General features: G+C 42.2%; 1 protein-coding gene across 1 annotated transcript in view; it reads left to right on the plus strand.

The window, feature by feature from the left end:
• Positions 1-2067, plus strand: part of RELN (reelin) — a 511483-nt gene extending 509416 nt beyond the window's left edge. Inside the window, exon 64 of the mRNA XM_056118569.1 lies at positions 993-2067. Within this exon, the coding sequence (XP_055974544.1) occupies positions 993-1089 (97 nt within the window). The 3' untranslated portion in view covers positions 1090-2067. The remainder of the gene's footprint in view (positions 1-992) is intronic.
• Positions 2068-20774: the final 18707 nt, after the last annotated feature.

A 20774-nucleotide genomic window follows, 5' to 3' on the forward strand; every position in this document is an offset into this window, starting at 1 on the left:
TTTTCTAGTACATTGATCATTAATAACTCAGGAGAATACAGTGCTCAGTGCAATAGGACACTCTCTCTCCTCTTTAGCGAAACTCAAGTTCCTGGCATATTGACCTTCATGATGGAATCACATTACATGACATTACCTCACTCCAGATGCATTTTATTACAAGAGACTTGGTGAATTTGGAAAGTATTGATACACTCACACTTTTTAAAAGCACGTTTTTATGCCACATATAAATATGTCGTCACTCAAAGTAGTGCACGATTCTTTGCAGTGATGGTATAATGAATCTTCTTGAGTATATTTTCCAGACTGAAACTTTAGCAGGTACCAGAATTGTGTTCATTTCCTTCAGGCTTCTCAAGTACATTATCATTATTTTTCACCAATTTCACACATATTCATGAGTGTGTATACATATATGGAGAAATATATACCACATATGCACACAAGTTTGCATTCAAATTCAGTATTCCAACCAAAAACTTGCTTTATTCTACCCCAAGATCCTATGAAAATAAGATCAAGCCAATTCACTTAGCAAGTTTGTTTTTGTTTGGTTTCTTTTTAAGCTTTAGATGAGAATGCTTGTCAAAGGAATTTTTCCTACTTGTCAAAAGATGCATTTCAAGCAAGATGTAGTGTGTTTTCCCTCCAGTGAAATCGATTAAAGCAGATTTTTCAGAAAGGTTTGAGAAGTAAAATTAAAATCCCAAAACACTTCAGACCATGTTTGCTGTGAATCATGAGAACCAGCCATATTTATTGATTTAAAACAGGCTATGAGAAGGAGGGAATTTTGTTCAAGGCAGTGAATACAGGCTTCAACCTTAGTTGTTCTAGCCCAGGAAGATCATACAGCGAGATGGCTTAATCCCAGACATTTTCAAATCTCAGGGTGATTTAGGATCTTAACAATGTTGTGTTTGCAGTGATGCAACTTACATGCTTTTTCTCCTTTCCCTCCCTGCCTCTGTCCTTCTTCACCTTCACAGCACTCGCAAACAAAATTACATGATGAATTTTTCACGACAGCATGGGCTGAGGCACTTCTACAACAGAAGACGAAGGTCACTTAGACGATTCCCATGAAGAGTCCAAAAGTTTATTTTCCTTCCAACATGTGATTTGTTGCTTTCCATTCATTCCAATCTCGCACTGCATCTGATATCAGGAAATGCCTCCGAAGGAACTCGGTAAATCGCTGAAAGCCCTTCTCAAGACCAAGTGTACGCCACTTTCCCACACTGTGAACTAATGACAAGTGACTTATTTTCTCATAAGCAAATGTCTCCATGTTGATGTGTCTGTGAAGATTGTGATCTGTTGTAATATCAGTTACAGTGGCAGTATTGAAAATAAGAAATAGTATAACAAAAAAGTTTACGCACAAAAATTTAAGCTATTTATGTTTAAAATGGCATTTAGTGCAGTATTTAACATACTTGGTCACAAAGCTATTTAAGTGGACTGTATTTCAGCTGTGTATCATGTTTTATATGATTAAATTATCATTGTTTGTCCTTTATGTATTCTCTTCTACAATATAACACATTGACACTGTATTTACTTGTTATGTTGCAATATTTTGCTGCTGAATTTCAGGCTACTTATATTCTACAGAAACTTCATGGAAATACCTACTCAAGAAGATAGTTGTAAAAATATTGTATCTCCTTTAATATACTCCTTAAAAACGTATGTTGGTTTAGCGTTGTTTTGTGGATAAGAAAAATGCTTGACCTAAAATATTTTCTACTTAAAACTTGTGGATGAAGAACCTATCTCCCACAAAGGAATTGTGTTCTGTGGCTGATTTACTAACAGTAACTTCCATTTTGTGTCTGTGGTAACAGAGTGACTTGTAAAACAGTGGATGTTTTCATTGTGTTCTCTTTGTGGATTGTTTTTCCAGTGGGGTCATATTCATACCTTCTGATGAAGTTGTACCAACACCAGCAACATTAAAATGGCCCTTTAGCCCTGGACTCTTATTAACGTAAGATCTTGCACTCTGGGGAGAGTCAAACTAAAAGCCCATGCTTAAATAAAAGTTATGTCCAAAATCCATTTGAAGTTCATTTGTCTTTATTCATTTCTAATTATATTTTGGGTTGGATTTGTAAGCCTGCTCAGATTTGGAAAAAAAACAGTGTCAAATATATTTATGCTCTTGGTTATAACTTTGACCATAATAATAATGAAGCCACTATTTCAGCTTAACCACTCCCTGTCCTCAGCTATTTTCGTTCATCTTGCTAATTATTTTTAAAAAGTGCCTAGAATATTCTGAAAGTTATTTGACTCCTATAAATATGTTTAGTGGCTAACACAATGCCTGTTTCAGAGCATTTGTTTGGTGAGTGTTTTGCATAGGCTGCCATAGGACAGTTGGCTGACTGGCTGTTAAATTTTGAGTCAGTCAGCTAGAATATGAATTGTTAGATTAACTGATTTTTCTTGCTAGAGAAGGAAAGGTTTAGTAAGAGTAGAAATTAAAAACTACATTTGAAAAGACAAATTTCCATGATTTACATACAAAATATAGTCTCTAACTCATTGTATAACTTAATAGAAACTCTACTTAATATCCAGTCTTAAATATGCTCAATACCATATTTAAATAAAACACAATATGTATATTGGGAAATTCATCAAACTGAGGTCTCTGTCTTCAACCATATAGAGACTATATTTAAGGACTCTATATTCAAAAGGTTTTTTTAAAATTATGGAATAACTGGTTATGGGAGCCTCATTTTATGCTTCCTTCCGGGAAAAGCAGCCATGAGTTCTGGAGGGTGACTATATGAGGAGATTCTTACATGCCACCGGACTCTGGGCCAGGCTGTTTTCACTCAGGGTGCCCCAGAGGGGGGCGATTGAGAGCCCTCCCCACCATGAGGGACCCAGCCTCAGCAGCCAAGCTCCACAACCCAACCACTGCCACGCTCCAAGCCGCTCTCCACATGCTCAGGCTGAGCTTCACATATGAGTGAATATATTCCTGGTCTGCCCGACACATGATAAAATACACCCTACCAATATTTCATAATTAATACATCATATTTGATGGGGTTTAGATTTTAGACAAACCAAAAGCCTCCGTCCCGCTCGGAGAGTCTGACAAGCTACTGAGAGTATCCTGCTTGCACTGCAGAGCCTGGAAAGCTCCCCGTGGTGTATTCTATATGCCAAAAACAGTAACAATAATGGTTCTCATTCCCCTGACCCTGGAAGAGCCTCCAATACGGCAGCATTGGGAAATACAAGTAAGAGAGGCTGCTAAAATCTCAAGGCTGGGGACAAATGGAGATGTTACTGGAGCCCGCTCGAGCAAATCGATAAACAACAGGATGACAGTGATACAGTGATGGAATAACTTTAAAAAATGTACGCACTGTTTTAACATTTACTGATTTTTTTTCCTGACAGCAGTTTGTATTTAGGGTGGGGTACACCAGGCAGTGCTCAGGAAGCCATTCCCAACTCAGTGTTTAGAGCAATGGGTGTCTTTGAACAGAAGTTCTCCAAGGAGACCATATAGTGCCGGGATCAAACTCAGGCCTCTGGAAGGCGAAGCAGCATACTAGCCCCTTGAGCTATCCCTCCACTAGAGTTTATCTTTTATAATTTCCCTATACATGGTGATTAATATTTTAAAAACCAAATATGATATTCTCCCTGAGATGATATGGAATATTTAGTTGATATTGGTGTTTAGGATATATTTCAAATAAAATCTGGTTTTTAAATATATTAGTTGTGCATATAGTATCTAAGTGTTGAATGCATTCATAAGTATGATGGGGTTTTTGCCTTTGTTACATGTTTTTAATGTATTACATCTCCTTGTAAATATTACTCAAAATTATCCCATGCTCAGGGAAGAATGTGAGGTGGGGAAAGCAGAGCTTAGCACCTGTGACGTTCACCTTGATCAACAACCAGCCTAAGATCTGGGTGTCCGACCTCATCATCTGGTCCCTGTTCAATGTCTTCTGTGAACTTCTGTTGTTTGAGCTTTATGGTTTTCACCTACTCAGTAAAGCCTAGAAACAGGAAGATGGTGGGCAACATGATTGCGTCCCAGAGCTATGTGTCCACTGCCAAGTGGCTGAACATCAGTGCCTGGTCCTGGGCCTCCTCAACATTGGAATCATCATTGCTAACACAGTCTTATGCCAGTTGTATTACCAAAGTACGCAGAAAGATGAAGGCCTCTAGAAACTCCCCAACATTTGATGCACTCCTCTACCCCCTGCAATGTTGTCTGGGGCCGGCCCCATGCCCCACTTACCCCCTCATTTAGCAGTTCTGCAGACAAACTCTCAGCAATGATGGTAATAAAAATTCTATGTAGAGAGAAAAAAAGAGTCTGGAAAATAAAGCTTTTTATGGAGAGAATGCTGGTAGAATAATATAGCAGATATGTGAATAATAAAAGGCACAGAACTATGTGTAAGAAATACTGCCTCTGTAAACCTAGAGACAGTAACGTAACTTATACCAGCAATATTACAAGAATCCTTTAGCATTACTATTCATGGAAAGCAATCTGACTGTAATCAGTCACTTTTGAACACCTCTACAATTGCCTGAACAGAAAGCGAACAACTCCTAGAAGACTTAAATGACCATATCACTCTTATACCAGTGACATTTTTTTCACGAGGATATTTGAGGTGATTTGAAGTTGATCTGTGGTCTGTCTCAAAATGTCCTTGCTTTAATAGAATATATCTATTCCAGCCACTTCCTCGCCTGGAGCTTGATAAAAAATCAGGAAAGAAAGAAATCTGGCTTCCGGCCTCTTTCTCTAAGACATGTCTGCACAGACCCAGAACCCAACCCAATCCCCACACCACACAAAACTAGTTATTTATAAAAAAAAAAAGGGGGGGGGATAACTCAAATTCATTATCCAACATAGCCATAGTCATCAGCATAGTCACTGAGCAAAAAAAAGATCTCCTAGAAGACTACAAGTCAATTGAAGCCTTTGCATCATGAATGCATCAGTAGGTCTACCTGCTGGCCACCTTGGTCCAACTCAGATTAGATTCTTGGGAAGAAAGCATCAGGAATACACAATACTTCCTCATTCTCTACAGCCCAAAAGTCTAAAGGAAGAGGCAAAATAAGGAAAAAATTATATACCCAGGAAAGGGCTAGAGCAATAGCACACACAACCAACATAGCACACACAACCAACATGGCCGACCCGAGTTCAATTCCTCCGCCCCTCTCAGAGAGCCCAACAAGCTACCGAGAGTATCTCGCCCGCACGGCAGAGCCTGGCAAGCTACCCGTGACGTATTCGATATGCCAAACACAGTAACAACAAAATCTCCAATGGAGACGTTACTGGGCCCGCTCAAGCAAATTGATGAACAACGGGAGGACCGTAAACCATGGACCGTGGAGGAAAGATAATCATGATAATAATCTCAATGTCAATTGTACTAAGTATAGCATACTTTAATCCAGATCAGATTTTATTTCACATAAAAAAATGTTACTATAGAACAAGCTATAACGTTTCCCCAGATGGATTTTTATTTTATAATTTGTATGTTATTTCAGAAATGCTTCTGGATACAAAATTATAAGCTAGGGACCAGAGTGATGGTATAGTGGATAAGGCACTTGCCTTGCACATAGCTGACTCAGGTGCAGTCCTCGGCACTCTATATGATGGTCTCCTAAGCTCCACAGGATGATGTCTAAGTGCAGAGCCAGGAGTAAGCCCTGAGCATTGCCAGATATACCCTGACCTCTAGAAAATTTGTGGCAGTAGTTTGTACAATCTCAAGTCAAGTCAGAAGTACAAAAACAAATGACCAGTGTCCTCAGTAATCTGAGGAAATATGAATAACGTGACTAGAAATGAAAGTTATCAAAGGTAAGCAATCACGTGGCCCTAGATTATAGAAATGAAAAGTACCAGGGATGGTGGGGGATGGTTACTCAATCATTGTATAAGTGAAACCCAATCACAAAAATTTGTAAGTCTACAACTGTACCTCATGGTGGTTCACTAATAAACATTTTTTTAAAAAATTTTTAAAAAAATTTTTTTTGAAAGTACCAGGGTAAGAGAGAAATGGAGGGGAAGCAAGAAAAGGTGGGTCTGGAGGGAGCACTAGGGCAAAGGGCAATGGGCTCATCTGGAGTATAGAGGTGAGGAACAGATCTAAACCACTCAAGCCAACCTTGCAATAAGCAAGGGACCCAAATTATGAAAATCAAACTTTAAAATAATTCAACTTAAGGGAGGGATAGGGTGAGGGGGGAGGGATACAGGGGACATTGGTGATGGAAATTGTACACTGGTGGAGGGATGGGTGTTTGCTCACTGTATGACTGAAACTCAAACATGAAAGTTATGTGACTGTAGCTCACACTGATTCAATAAAAAATAAACAAAAAATCAATGTAAAATGTGCTAAGGAAACAGGTTTGGTAGAAGAACGCTTTCACTAACGATGGCATTGGGGTTGAAGCATTGTATGCCTCAAATGCTATTATTAATAACTTTGTAAATTACAATGTCTAGATAGCAAAAGATAATAACAGAGGCCAGAGCAGTAGTACAGATAGTAGGCTGCTTCCTTGCCCATAACCTACCCCAGTTTAATCTTTGGCATCCCATGTGGCCCCAAGACCTCTGGAAGTGATTCCTGACGCAGAGAGCCAGGAGTAAGCCCTGAGAACCTCTGGGTGTGGCCTTAAAACAAAAATAAATAAAATAAGACAAAATAGTTTATTGGTTTTGGGGGTTTTCTTTTTGTCAGGAGTGAGGGAGCCTAATAGTACTCGAGGGTCCAAGGCCACGATGGCCAGTAGTCAAATGCCCAGGCCAGCAAAGCAGGGGCAGCTCAGCTGATGGGGCTGGGGACCACCAGGGTCACCCCCAGTGTTTCTGCAAGTGGGCCATGTAGTGTCAGGAATCAAACTCAAGGTCTTGCATGTGCACAGTGTGTGCCCCCTGACCCCTGAGCTATCTTCTGCCCCAAATTTCAAACCGTGAGAGTTTAATATAATATTAATGATAATGACTGATAATATTTTGGCCAAATTTCATTTAAAGTCATGCTGAGTGAAATGAGTTAGAAGGATAGGGGCACATATAGATTGGCACTCATTTGTGGAATATAAAAAATATAGCATGAGACTAATATCAAAGGCCAGGAAAAATAGGAATCAGGAGGACTGGTCAATGGTTGGAAGCTTGCCACAAGTGGTGGGGGGGGAGGGCAGAGGGATGGGGGACAAAGGGCAGTTAGGATAGAGAAGGGACCAGTATGATAATAATTAGAAATTTAGAAATTATTACTCTGGACAAAAACTGAGTGTTGAAAGTAGGTAAAGGGATAAGCATCTTTATCAGTATCTGTATTGCAAATCATAATGCCCAAAAGGAGAAACGAGAGAGAGCAAGAGAAAGAGAGAGAGAGAAGAAAAATGCCTACCACAGAGGCAGGCTGGGGAGAGAGGGAAACTGAGGACATTGGTGGTGGGAAACGTACACTGGTGAAGGGATGGGTGTTGGAACATTGTGTGACTGAAACCCAATCATGAACAAGCTTGTAACTGTTGTACTGTGATTCAATTTTTTAAAAATTAAATAAATAAAATCATCTATTTGGATGAAACAGACAGACAGGAAGTTTGTTCACTGGAAACATATGATGCAGGTCTTGGACTCTGGGTTTAAAAGATTAGATAGTGCACACGAATGCTCAGCATTTGACAGCGGAAGTACATAGGATGACATATGTGCCCTGCCTTGTGCTGCTCTGAGAGATGAGTGAATCCTCATAACCACGAAAATGGACCTGATTCACAGTTTAAAAGGATACTTAGGATCTGTCCAGGACAGATGAATGATGTAGAGTCAGAGATATAATGCAGTGGGCAAGGCTTTCTTAGTTGTAATACACATTGGAGTGGGGGGAGCAGGGGCTCACAACCCTTTTTGTGGTGCTCACGTATATCTGACTGTGGTGCAGATGGAGATTACTTGTGATGCCAGGAATTGCCAAAAGCATGGGTGCCAGGATGGTGCTTCACGTATGTGGGACACCCGGGATTTGAACTCATGACCATATGTCTATAAGGCAGGTGCTCTAATTCACTAGGTCAGTCCTGTGGATCTTCAATTAGGTTTGTTTTTGAGTGTGCTCATGCATTTGATCTTTTGCCTTTAGAACATTTACCCAAGTGTGTAGTTATAGCACTGTAGCACTGTCATCCCATTGTTCATCAATTTGCTCAAGTGGGCAACAGTAATGTCTCCATTGTGAGACTTGCCACAGGGAGCTTGTAAGGCTTTGCCATGCGGGTGGGATACCCTCGGTAGCTTGCCAAGCTCTCCAAGAGGAATCGAACACGGGTCGGCCACATGCAAGGCCACCTGCAAGGCAAACGCCCCACCCACTATGATATTGTATGATATCACTCTAGCCAATGCAGTTATATTTTTCTTAATTTTATTTTCTGACCAAATGTTGTCCCTTTCTTCCCTGTTGGATGATAAATTCCATGACAACAATTACACTATCACTATCTGCCACACATGTCAGTACTTCCAAAAACTTTATGTTATACTCTCATTACTCTTCTGTCCCTGAATGTTTCACATAATATTAGTCTGCTAACTGGTGTGTAGTGGGAAAGAAATGATATCTACTCATGGTACTCTTGTGAGAATGAACAAGATACACGTGTCTATGTGAATTTGGTTATACAATGGGGATTTGGCAAAATGAGTGGAATAAAGGAGACTCTGTGATCTTTTGTATGGTTGCCATATGGAGGTGTATAATAATATTCTACAAAAATAAAATCAGTTTATTAGGGTTTTCTCTCTCTCCCTTTCTTTGTGAGTCTTGCTAGAAGCTTATCGATCTTGTTTATTTTCTCAAAGAACCAGCTCTTGGTTTCATTGATCTTTCGGATTATTTTTTGGGTTTCCATCTCATTAATTTCTGCTCTCAGTTTTATAATTTCCTTCCTCCTGTTCAGATTGGACTCCTTTTGTTAGTCATTCTCCAAGCTCTTAGACTGTGAGGTTAGGTTACTTATGTGGGCTCATTCCTCCTTCCTGAGGAATGCTTGTAGAGCTATAAACAACGCAGCTTTTGCTGTGTCCCATAAATTTTGGTAACTAGTGGGATTTTCGCTCGATTCCAATAATCTTTTGATTTCCTCTATGATTTCCTTTCTAAGCCACTCATTGTCCAATAGTGAGCTTGTGCTGAAAGTAGATAAAGGACCAAACATGATGACCTCTCAGTATCTGCATTGCAAACCATAAATGCCCAAAAGTAGAGAGAGAGAGTATGGGGAATATTGTCTGCCATGGAGGCAGGGAGAGGGTGGGAAAGGGGGGAATATACCATGGATATTGGTGGTAAGGAATGTGCACTGGTGGAGGGATCGGTGTTTGATCATTGTGTGATTGTAACCCAAACATGAAAGCTTGTAACTATCTCACGGTGATTTAATAAAATTTTTTTAGAAAATAAACAAAAGCAGAATCAGAGAGATCATACAAGATTAAGGTGCTTGCCTTGCATGTGTGTGTGTAGACCCGGGTTCAATCCTTCACACCACACGAGGTCCCCTGAGCCCTGCCAGGAGTAACCCCCAAGTAACCCTGGAGCACTGCTGAACGTAGCCCTCCCCCCCCACCCCCGGCCTCCTGGCTCCAAAAAATAAAATCAAACCACCATGGAGGGGAAAGCAGGAGGGAGGGAGGGAGGGAGGGAGGGAGGGAGGGAGGGGAATAAATTAGAAAGTAAATTCCTCTCTGACCTAAAAATAGGAATAATATCTAGCTAAAAACGTTGTGAGATGGGTCAATAAATGTCAAATCCTTCAAACAGTGCCTAGCACATGTGAACATTTTGTATCAAGCAGTACTTCTGTATTCGTTATTATCTTAGGTATCTTAGATGCTACTTTCAAAAGTCTTATATGATCAGTTTCCGATATTGCTCCTAAGAGTCAGTCACCTCAGCCGCTCAGAACCAGCAAGGGGCTTATTAAAATGCAAATCTTAGGCCCCACCCAGACTGAATGAATCAGATTTGCATTTTGAATGGGATTCTCCCAGGAGAGACATCATAATTTAAACAATGGGCTACAAGACAGTGTGTGGGAAAAGATAAGATGTCAGTGGCCAATGGAGAAGACAAAAAAATGCACATCACAGCAACCTAAATTCTTCTTCAGGCATTTTTCTATTAAAACCACCATGAGAGAAACTGGCCTCACATGCTGGAAGGAAAGGCAGCTGATACACCAAGTAAAGGATGTTGGGAGGACCTATTCAGGTTGAGAGATGTGTGCTGAAAATAGACTATGGACAGAACATGATGGCCACCCAATACCTCTATTGCAAACTACAACACCCAAGAGAAGAGAGAACAAAAGGGAATACCCTGTCACAGAGGTGGGGTGGGAGAATAGGGTGGGGGTGGTGGGAAGGACATTGGGAACATTGGTGGAGGAGAATGGGCACTGGTGGAGGGATCGGTATTTTATGACTGAAATGCGAAAGTTTGTAAGTTTGTAAGTTTGTAATTATACCTCATGGTGATTCCCTAATAAAAAATTTTTAAATAAAAAATAAATTTTAAATAAATAAATAAATAAATAAATAAAACCAAGATGAGATCATAGTTTCAACGTTGTCCATGGTTGGGTTATAAATGAATGGAGATGGAGAGTAAAAGGATGAGTGAAATGACTCAGAGGGAGAGGGATAGACAAAGAACCATAGCACCCGTTTATGGGATATCAAACACATGGTATGAGACTATTACCCAAGGACAGTAGGAACGAGGGAAGGGCTGGCCCACAGTTGGAAACTTTCCACAACTGAGAAAGAGGGCAGTTAGGATAGAGAAAGGACCTCTGTGAGAGAGATAGGTGGAAATGATCACTCTGGACAAGAACTGCATGCTGAAAGGAGGTAAAGGGATAAACACGATAATCTTTCAGTACCTGTACTGCAAACCATAATGCCCAGAAGGAGTGACACAGAACAGAAGCAGAAGCAGAGACAGACAGACAGACAGACAGACAGACAGACAGAGAAGAAAAGTGCCTGCTATAAAGGTCCACTGGAAGGTGAAAGAGGGAAACTGGGGACATTGGTGATGGGAAATGTGCACTGGTGAAAGGACGGGTGTTGGAATATTGTTATGGAATCAGTGGTGGTTCTTTCGCTGAAGACAAGCAACACCGGTTTTCTCAGCTCAGTGGCCTGGTGAGCTTGAAGACAGCACCCTCGTGTGGAGTATAGAGGAAATTTCCAGACTCTTCTTAAGAACAAGCGCATGCACCCCAGACGGTAGGTAGCCCAACTTAGCTGTAGCTGGGGTCTCCTTATCAGGCATTATTTTTATCTTTAAGACAGGTGGTAACAGGTAACATCACTTGGGTCATCAATGTGTGCATGCCCTGAAATGCACAATTCAAGAAAACAGATGTCTCTAAGCAACCAACTCTAATCCTTGCCAAGACGGAAAGCTAAACAAGTTTTGCATTGAGATTTTTATATTATTATTATTCCCATCCCTGCCTTGGATCTGTACACTTTTGCAAAAGACTTTCCTTCCTACCTCCTAAATCCTTTCCACCTCCTCTTCCTTCTTTCTGATCTCTGTTTCTCCACCATTTCTCTTTCTTTCTACTAAATCACATATGATGTTCCCTTACTACATTTTTGTAAAGCTCTTTTATACCGTCTGACCCAACACCTCATGGTACAGCAAACAGCATTTGCAACCTCCAATGTACTCTAAAGGCTTTTTTTATTAAATCACCCTGAGATACAGTTACAAAGCTTTCATGATTGAGTTTCAGTCATAAAATGATCCAACACCCATTCCTCCACCAGTGCACATTTTCCACCACCAACGTCCCCAGTATCCCTTCTGCCACCCCTACTCCATCCCACCCCCGCCTCTATGGCAGACAATTTCCGGAGGCATTTTTATCATCAAGGTGTTGATTGGAAATTCTCCCATTCCACATTTCCAAGTTTCAGGGTCTATCTGAGTCTCCATCAGAGTGTATTGATCATGCTGTACAAGATTTGAGGGTTAAAAGTGGGTAAAGGAATATTCTTAATAATCTTTCAATATCAATATTGCAAACCACAATACCCAAACGGTGGGGGGAGGGGGAAAAGAGAGAGAGAGAGAGAGAGACAGACAGACAGACAGACAGACAGACAGGGGGTGGAGGTGGGGGGTGATGGGAGGGAACCTGGGGACACTGGTGCTGAGAAATGTACTCTGGTGGAGGGATTGGGTGTTGGAACACCGTATGACTGAAATCCAGTCATGAACAGCAGTATAAGGGTCTATCTCACAATGATTCGATTAAAAAGTTTATAAAAATAAACTAAAATATCTTTTAAAAATAAAAATAAGGGGCTGGAGGGTTAGCACAGAGAGTAGGGCATCTGCCTTGCACGCAGCTGACCCGGGTTCTATTCCCAGCATCCCATATGGTCCCCGAGCACCGCCAAGTGTAATTCCTGAGTGCAGAGCCAGGAGTAACCCCTGTGTACTGCCGGGTGTGACCCAAAAAGCAAAAAGTTAAAAAAAATAGCACTGTAACACTGTCCTGTAGCAACTGTCCTCCCGTTGTTCATCTATTTGCTCCAACGGGCCCAGTGACGTCTCCATTGTGAGACTTATTGTTACTATTTTTGGCATATGGAATACACCTGGGGAGCTTGCCAGGTTCTGCCGTGCAGGCGAGATACTCTCCGTAGCTTGCCGGCTCTCCGAGAAGGACAGAGGAATCGAACTCGGTTCGGCTGCACGCAAATTTAAAAATAAAATAAAATAAAATAGGGCCGGGAGTCTCCTTTCAACATCGGAAACGACGTTTGCTTCAGGAATGCCCTGGCTGAGTGCAAACCTTAGTGCAAGCTTCCCAGATGCTTGGAGGAAGGAGGTCTGGGCGCCCTGGGGGTGACAGTTTAAACCTCCTGCCCGAAACTCGGGGCGCCGCCAGAGCCCGGGGTGCTCCTAGCCGAGTTAACCGCTGGGCCCGGGCGTGCAAGGCCCGGTGCGTGGCGGGGCAGGGCGGGGCGGCGCGGGGCGGAGCGGGCTCGCGTTACCGGAGTCCACGGGGCGTAGGAGCCGCGCGCCGAGGCCAGCGGGACACGGCGTCCAGACGGCAGCGGCTCGGAGCGCGGCGGGGCGGCGGCTCCGCCCAGGGCAGCCCCGGCAGCGCCGGCGGGTGAGTGCGCTCGGGGCTCGGGAGCGCCAGACGGCTGAGGCCGGGGAGCGCGGGGCACCGGCCGGCGCGGAGGGGCTGGTGCTGCTGGATGCTCCCGGGCATCTCTCCTCTCTCGCTCCTTTCCCTGAACCTGTAACTCAAGCAGCTAAACTTGCACTGAAGTTCCTGAAGCCGGAGCGCTCTCAGCAAGTGCAAAAGCCGAGTGCTTGCATGCTTTTGCAAGCTCCAAGTCTTCGCCCTCTGCACCCTGCACCCCCAGCGTATTTTTTATTTTTTTTTTTTGTTTGTTTGTTTTGGGGTCAAATCCCAAAGGCCCTGGGGGGGCTGGGGATGCGGATGTCATTCCTGGGTGTACTTGCTGAACTGTGAGGTGTCAGGGAGGGGACTGGGGCCTCCCGCGTACAAGGCATGAGCATGAGCCTTGGAGTCATCCCGTCCCCCACCCACCCCTCACCCCCGCACCCTCGCGTTCTTCTTTGCTTGCTTGATTGCCGGATGTGTCCATCTTTCTTCGATCTTGGCCTCTTTGGGGCTCAAACCCTTGCTCTTTGCTCTTTAACATTTGGTTTCATCATTTGAGGGCCTCAAAGATCCACTGCGTTTCCGCCTGAGGTTGACCATATGCCACTTTAGTGCTAGGACATTTGTAGCGTAATCTGTTGTTGCTTTGCTCTTTGGTTGTTGTTTTTGCTGTTTTTTTTTTTAAAAAAAAACTCTGCTCTGCACCCAAACTGGACACTATTTCCCGGTTTCACAGCTACTCGAAAGGTCCGTGTTTGACACCCCTTTGGGCTTCCAGCCAGGTTCGCCCCCAACCCGATCCCGAAGCCCTTTCCATCTCCATCAGTTAAGTTACCAGGGTGGGCAATGTTCTGAGACTTCTGATGAGGTTCCCATTGGCAGCGAGGAAATCACTTCCCATGGGCAGTCTCGCTGCGCTGGCTGAACCTGGGACCTGGGGGTGCCCGCTAGGGCAGGACAGAAACCAAGCCGGAAGGCGAGAGAAATGATGCTCTTGACTCTAGAGTTCAGAATTTACAAGAAATGAATGGAAAGTGTTACAACAACAAATGAAAGCACTTTAGGGGGTGGGATGTAAGATTCCCCATTTTCTCCTCAGGACATCGGGATAGTGACCTGGTTTGGAAATGAGTGTGTAGGCTTAGGAGCAGAAAGTGCACTGGCAAGAAGGGACCATTTCGTTCTCTCTTTCCTTTAAGGTGTTGTGGTTTGCAATAGAGGTATTGAGTGGCCATCGTGTTCGGTCTATAGTCTACTTTCAGCACGCATCTTGCATCCCAAGTGAATCCTCCAAACATCTTTTACTTGGTGTTCCCTTCTCCAACTGAGCTGCTTTTTACCCCAGCAAGTGCTGCCTGCTTCCAAGCGGTAGAGAGATGGGTACTCCATCATTGTACAAATGAAACCCAAGCACGAAAGTCTGTAAGTCTACAACTGTATTTCATGGTGTTTCACTAATAAAAAAATTAAAATTAAATGTAACATTCAAAAAAAAAAAGAAGGAACCATTTCAAAAGGAAATTGAAAGTCCATGTTTTACCAGGCAGTCTAATTTCTAAGGACTGTACTGTGTGTTTGCCTCAGAAGACTTGCAGGCAGGGAGAGAGGTGAGAGAGAAATTCAAACTGATTTGCATTAGAAAGTTAGAGTGAGGCTTCCCTAGGTAAGGTTGCTCTGGCTGATACCTTAAGTGCTCTGTTGGAAAGCTTTCTAGTCGATTGGGTAACACCTGAAGCCTCAATACTGTTACGTAGCATTTCGTTTTTTCTCTCTAACTACTCTGAAACTATACAGAGTTACAGGTTCCTTATTAATTTATGAGTGATACCAAAAGAATTGACTTTGTCCAACAAGTTTTTGAGTGTCTTCTCTGTAGACCTTGCTAAGAGCTGCAGAAGAACAGAGAATGGAGTGATTTTCCAACTCAAACGACTTGTAACAGAGGTGATGCAGGTTTGCTCTGCCTACTCACCTAAAAACAACTGATTTTCACTAAATGCCATGTGCATTCTGTGACGCAGTAATCATTTTCTAATTTTTCTGCAAATGCAAATAGTCTGCATTTAAGTCATTCCAAAGTAAAAGGTTTTCAAGGAAGTATGGCCCTCCCGTTGATCGTAGATTTGCTCGAGCGGGCCCAGTAACGTCTCCATTGGAGACTTTGTGGTTACTGTGTCTGGCATATCGAATACTCTCGGTAGCTTGCCGGGCTCGATCAAAAAGTATTTTCCTTTCCCCCTATCATTTCCTTATTAATTTTGATTAATAAAATCAGAATCTATAAGAACAATTAGATTATGACTTACCTTTGGTTTTAGACTGAAGGAATCTTTCATGAAAGAAGACAAAATTTGCTTGGATAAATTTAATCCTCAGATGCCTCCCAAACTATTTTATGATATCTTTCCAACGTTTTTTGTCAGATATTTCCAGGTGTCAATTTTATATCATTCTTCCTTGCGTACTCCAAAACCATTCAATCCCATCATCTCCCTTGCTTTACCCTTGAAAACAGTTGTATTCTAGGGAATTTAGGGTTAGGAACAGGGTTTTAGGGTTTTTTTCTTAGTTGAAAATTTTTATTGAAATCTTTATTACTTTAATAGTTTAATGAAGGAGGGTGAGGATAGAGAGAGTTCAGTCCACCCTCTTTTTGTGGGGGGCAGGGTTTGGGCCACATTCAGTTGTGCTCCGGGCTTACTCATGGTTCTGCACTCAGGGATCCCTTCTGGTGGGTCTTGAGGGATACATGTGTGCCGGGAATCTAACCCAGGTTGGTTGTTGCAAGGCAGTTGCCTTACCCTCTGTACTATCATTCCTGTCCCCAGTCCATTTTGAAAATCATTAATCAATAATTATAGCAAAGCTGTGATAGAGTTGAGGAATACTTTATAACAATTTTGAATACACGTTTATATCAGTTTGAAAGCAACTAAAAAAAATCAGAGGGAAAGAAGGAAAAGAAACCCCAAGCACTATGTAACAGGAAGTTTTTCCCCTTGCTATCACTACTTTCTCAAAGAGCCCAGAAATGAGGGCTCCTTTCTTCTCAAATGAATGGCATTCTATTACATATGAATGGCATATGTAAGTAAGGTAAAGGTAAAGGCCCTCCCGTTGATCGTCGATTTGCTCGAGCGGGCCCAGTAACGTCTCCATTGGAGACTTTGTTGTTACTGTGTCTGGCATATCGAATACTCTCGGTAGCTTGCCGGGCTCTCCGAGAGGGGCGGAGGAATCGAACTCGGGTCGGCCATGTTGGCCGCTTGTAAGGCGAACGCCCTACCCGCTGTGCTATCGCTCCAGCTCCATATGTAAGTGATGGATAAAATAGAACCTTATCTTTTACTTTATGACTTGGAGGGCAGCCACACATGCTGGGGGAAAAGGGAACTCAGATAGAGAAAGGAGCACCAAATAAAGCGTGTTGGGAGGATCCTCCCAGGATGGGAGAAGCATGCTGAAAGTAGACTATAGACCAAGCATGATTGCCACTCAATGCCTCTTTTGTAAACCACAACAATCAAAAGGAGAGAGAGAACAAAAGGGAATGCCACAGAGGCAGGGTGGGATGGGGGTATGGGGGGTGGAAGGGATACTGGGACCTGTGTCGGTAGAAAATGAGCACTGGTGGAGGGATGGGTGTTTGATCATTGTATAACTGAAACCCAAGCACAAAAATTTGTAAGTCTATAACTATACCTCATGGTGTTTCACTAATAAAAATTTTTTTAAAAATAGAACCTTATAAGTCCCTGAGTGCTTGCCCCATATCATACCCATTCATGGGAAGTATGATAGATCTTTATAAAAGAAATGGAAAATAAAAAACTTTGGCCAAAGCTAGGAATTTAAAAAAAAGGGGGGGGGGGGGGGGGACATGTTCATTCAAATGTTGCTTAGCTTTCAAACTGCTCATGTACTCCAGGCATAAGAACAGGAGTATGATTGGTCAGGGGTGAGTATCGGAGGGAAAATAAATCCACAAACTGAGAGAAACACTATAGAACAGGATAAATATCTGACATTTAAGTACAGCCTTTGTGGATGGGATTAATAATTGTTTCATTTGCTAAAAACTGAAGACTTTCAAAAATGCCCAAAAACTGTCAATTTTTTGTTGTTCATCAAGCTCAATTTTTTTCTTGAACATATGGTCTTTCATTTTTCAGTCTGGGGATCTCTTCTCATGAAAAGTGCTCATGAGACAATTTTCTCCCAACACTGAGGTTCCATTTGGGATGATTTCTCACTATAATTGCTAAGAATATAAATAGCTAAGTTCACAATTTAAACTTTCTCTCTTGAGGTATATGTTTATATTTACAATCTATTTACAAATTATGTTCCATGTCAGCCACTGTGATAGAAGTAATTGTATTTTAGGAGAGAGTTGGTTGGAGTTAGGAATGAGTCAGGAGCTTTAATAAATATTTGAACCTAACTTCTTTCAAAGAGCAAACTAGGATCTGTCAGGCTAATGGTCCTTTCTTCTCTACATAGGGCCGAGGGTTGAATCTCTTTTCTGCAGTTTTGATCCTACTGATCAAAGTTTCACTGGATTGTCCCGGACCTCTGAGCTATCCGTACGCTATACATTGTCTCTGGGTGAGTAGAGGCCTGTCTGGAACTAGTGAAATAGGAAAAAGGATGAGATGTAGTAACTGATTTATCTGGACCAAAGTATTTTTTCCTTAGCCCTAGGCCTGAATAACGCACTGCTTCTTGGGGGGGGGGGGGGGGGGGGAAGAATGGATGAAAAGGAAACTACCAAAACCATCACAATTTACTCTCTCCATTTAAATGGAACATCACAAGCCTAATTGATCCTTCATTATGTACCAGCTTTGATTTACTTTATTGAGGGACAATTAACTAGTTAATGACTGTGGCAATCCTACTATGTCATTGGTGGGCATTTTTTAGATAAATTACTGAAGATCACAATTTACACTCTGACATTAGCTAGGTATATGATTTTGGACAGATAACAGGTCACATCCATTTGGGGGACCATAATACTTCTACGATGAGGGTGGCATATGAAGCTGGTGATTATCAATTCTCTGTGTAGTTCCATGCATTGGAATCATGATACAGAGTTTACTGAGAAATTTTTGAAAATACTAGGTGAGTAGAGGGAAGGAGTTCCATCCAATGGAGAGTGGTGGAGTGATATTGAAGCTTTGATAGTATGATGTGTTAACATACCTCTAGAAGAGGTATGAAATTATGCCCCTAAAGTATATGCAGGCTTATAAACCAAAGTTATATATAGCACTGTCCTCCCATTGTTCATCAATTTGCTCGAGCAGGCCCAATAACATCTCCATTGTGAGACTTGTTATTGTGTTTGACATATCGACTACGTCATGGGTAGCTTGCCAGGCTTTGCCATGTGGGCGAGATACTCTCGGTAGCTTGCCAGGCTCTCTGAGAGGTTCGGAGGAATCGAACTAGGGTCAGCCATGTTGGCTGCATGTAAGGCAAACGACCTACCACTGTGCTATCACTCCAGCCCAAACCAAAGTTACCTAGATTCAAATAAAATCCAAAACTAAAAATACTCAGTCACAGATTCTGATTTAATTGGACTGCGGAGACCCACAAATATAGAAAATAAGAATTGAGGTCAGAGAGATAGTAAAGCAGGTAGGACACTAGGCTTGCACGTGGTCAACCTGGGTTTGATCCCCAGCACCTCATATGGGACCCTGAGCATCTCCAGAAGTAATTCCTGAGTACAGAGCCAGAAGTAACCCCTGTGCATCACTGGGTAGGGCCCCAAAAGACAAACAAACAAATAGGGCCTACACCGGGCATTGTTTAGTGGTCCCCAGGACCTTCCCCAGTGTTGCTGTGGGCTGATGGAGTGTAGTGTCAGGATGGAACTTGTGACTTTACTCATGCAAGCCTATGCTCTTGAACTGTTTCCCCAAGTCTATTTTTCAAAGTCTACCTACCATATGTTTATGTATACCCAGTAACTATTTATATACAGCCAAAGTTGAGAATCACTTGACTGTAGTAACACTAAAAACTCTCATTCTTAGAAGTCTCTGTGGTACCAGGGATTTGGCCACTGCTGCTGCATGCAAGGCCTTCCCTCCTGTGCCCTCCAGATCCCACCACATCTCTTCTGCAAAGCCTGGCCCTGCATTGCATATATTCAGGAACATTGAAGCTTAAGCGCATCTTTCTTGGGAAGTCCAAATCAAGCCATTTCTGTTTACTCAGCGAAGACGCAGTCCCTGCTGATTGTTTCAGTATTCCCACAGTGCTTCACCAAGTTCTCAGTACCTCTGAGGTGATGATGGACTGAATTAGGTGTCACCCGACCTATCCAAGATGGTTAACTGCTCTTAAAGGTCCCCAGAGATGATGATGTCTCTTCTTTCCATATCCTTGCCAGTGTTTAATAGCCGATTGAAATTTTCTCCAAGGGGTGATCTGTGACGTATTTGGGGTGGGGAGCAAGGTGTCAGCAAAGGATAAGGATGATCACCTTGATCTTTGCTGAAACGTGAGCTCCCGTGTCCAAACTGAGATAAAAAAATAAATGATCCTTACACCTTCTCAAGTAGTTGTAAGCTATTGAGTTACATGAACTGGGATAGGAAAGAAAGATAACTGTGTTTACTTGAATCATTTGTTGGGACCTAATCTTATTGCCATTGTCAGCTCTACAGAGGTCCATACTTTGAACGTTATCCTCACATTTAAATATATATAATGCTATATTGCAATCCGTAAAATTGATTTCTGTTTACCCTCCATAGCGGTAAGAATCACCTGTCATATCTCAAAACACTGAAGAAGGACATAAGATATAAGTGCAAATGTGGAACCGGCCTATCAGTAAAGGAGAGATGGGAAGAAACTGACAAAATATGAAGTAGCATAAGGCAAGGGATGTAGAACAAGAGTAAGGAGAGACGTGTGTAGCAAGGAGCTACATTTAATTTCTCTTCTTTTTCTTTGCTATTGATCTTATTCAATGAGACCAGAGAACTTCCAAGCAGTCTAAAATTTAGGCAAACTGTAGTAGGGTCCTGCTGTATGCTGGCAAATGTGGGCATAGAGCCTGATTTCTACTTGTTCCATGAGGTCTGCCACACATACCACAAAAATGTGGTCTGAACATCCATGATCTCCTCCTGCATTGATAATCCTAGAACTGGGTTTAACTCAGATTAAATTTTTTTTGAGGAATTTTTTTTCCAGGAAAGGTCAGAAATAACTGAGCTATTTTTCTTGGTATCTCACAGAAAGAGCTCTTAATTGTATCCAAAAAAATCAGATTCATCACCAGCTGGGACTCTGATAGCTATTAGCCCCACCCCAGGCAGCACACAGCTGAAACATGTATTGCTTTTATAAAAAGCGTGGGTTTTTAGTTTTTCTATGATTTCCATGCTCATACAGTAAATGTTGCGCATAAAACTCTGTTCTTCACGGCCGTCATATAGCTTTAATTTTCATGA

Source organism: Sorex fumeus, unplaced genomic scaffold (assembly GCF_029834395.1).
Source record: "Sorex fumeus unplaced genomic scaffold, SorFum_2.1 ptg000037l, whole genome shotgun sequence".
Taxonomy (NCBI): Eukaryota; Metazoa; Chordata; class Mammalia; order Eulipotyphla; family Soricidae; genus Sorex; species Sorex fumeus.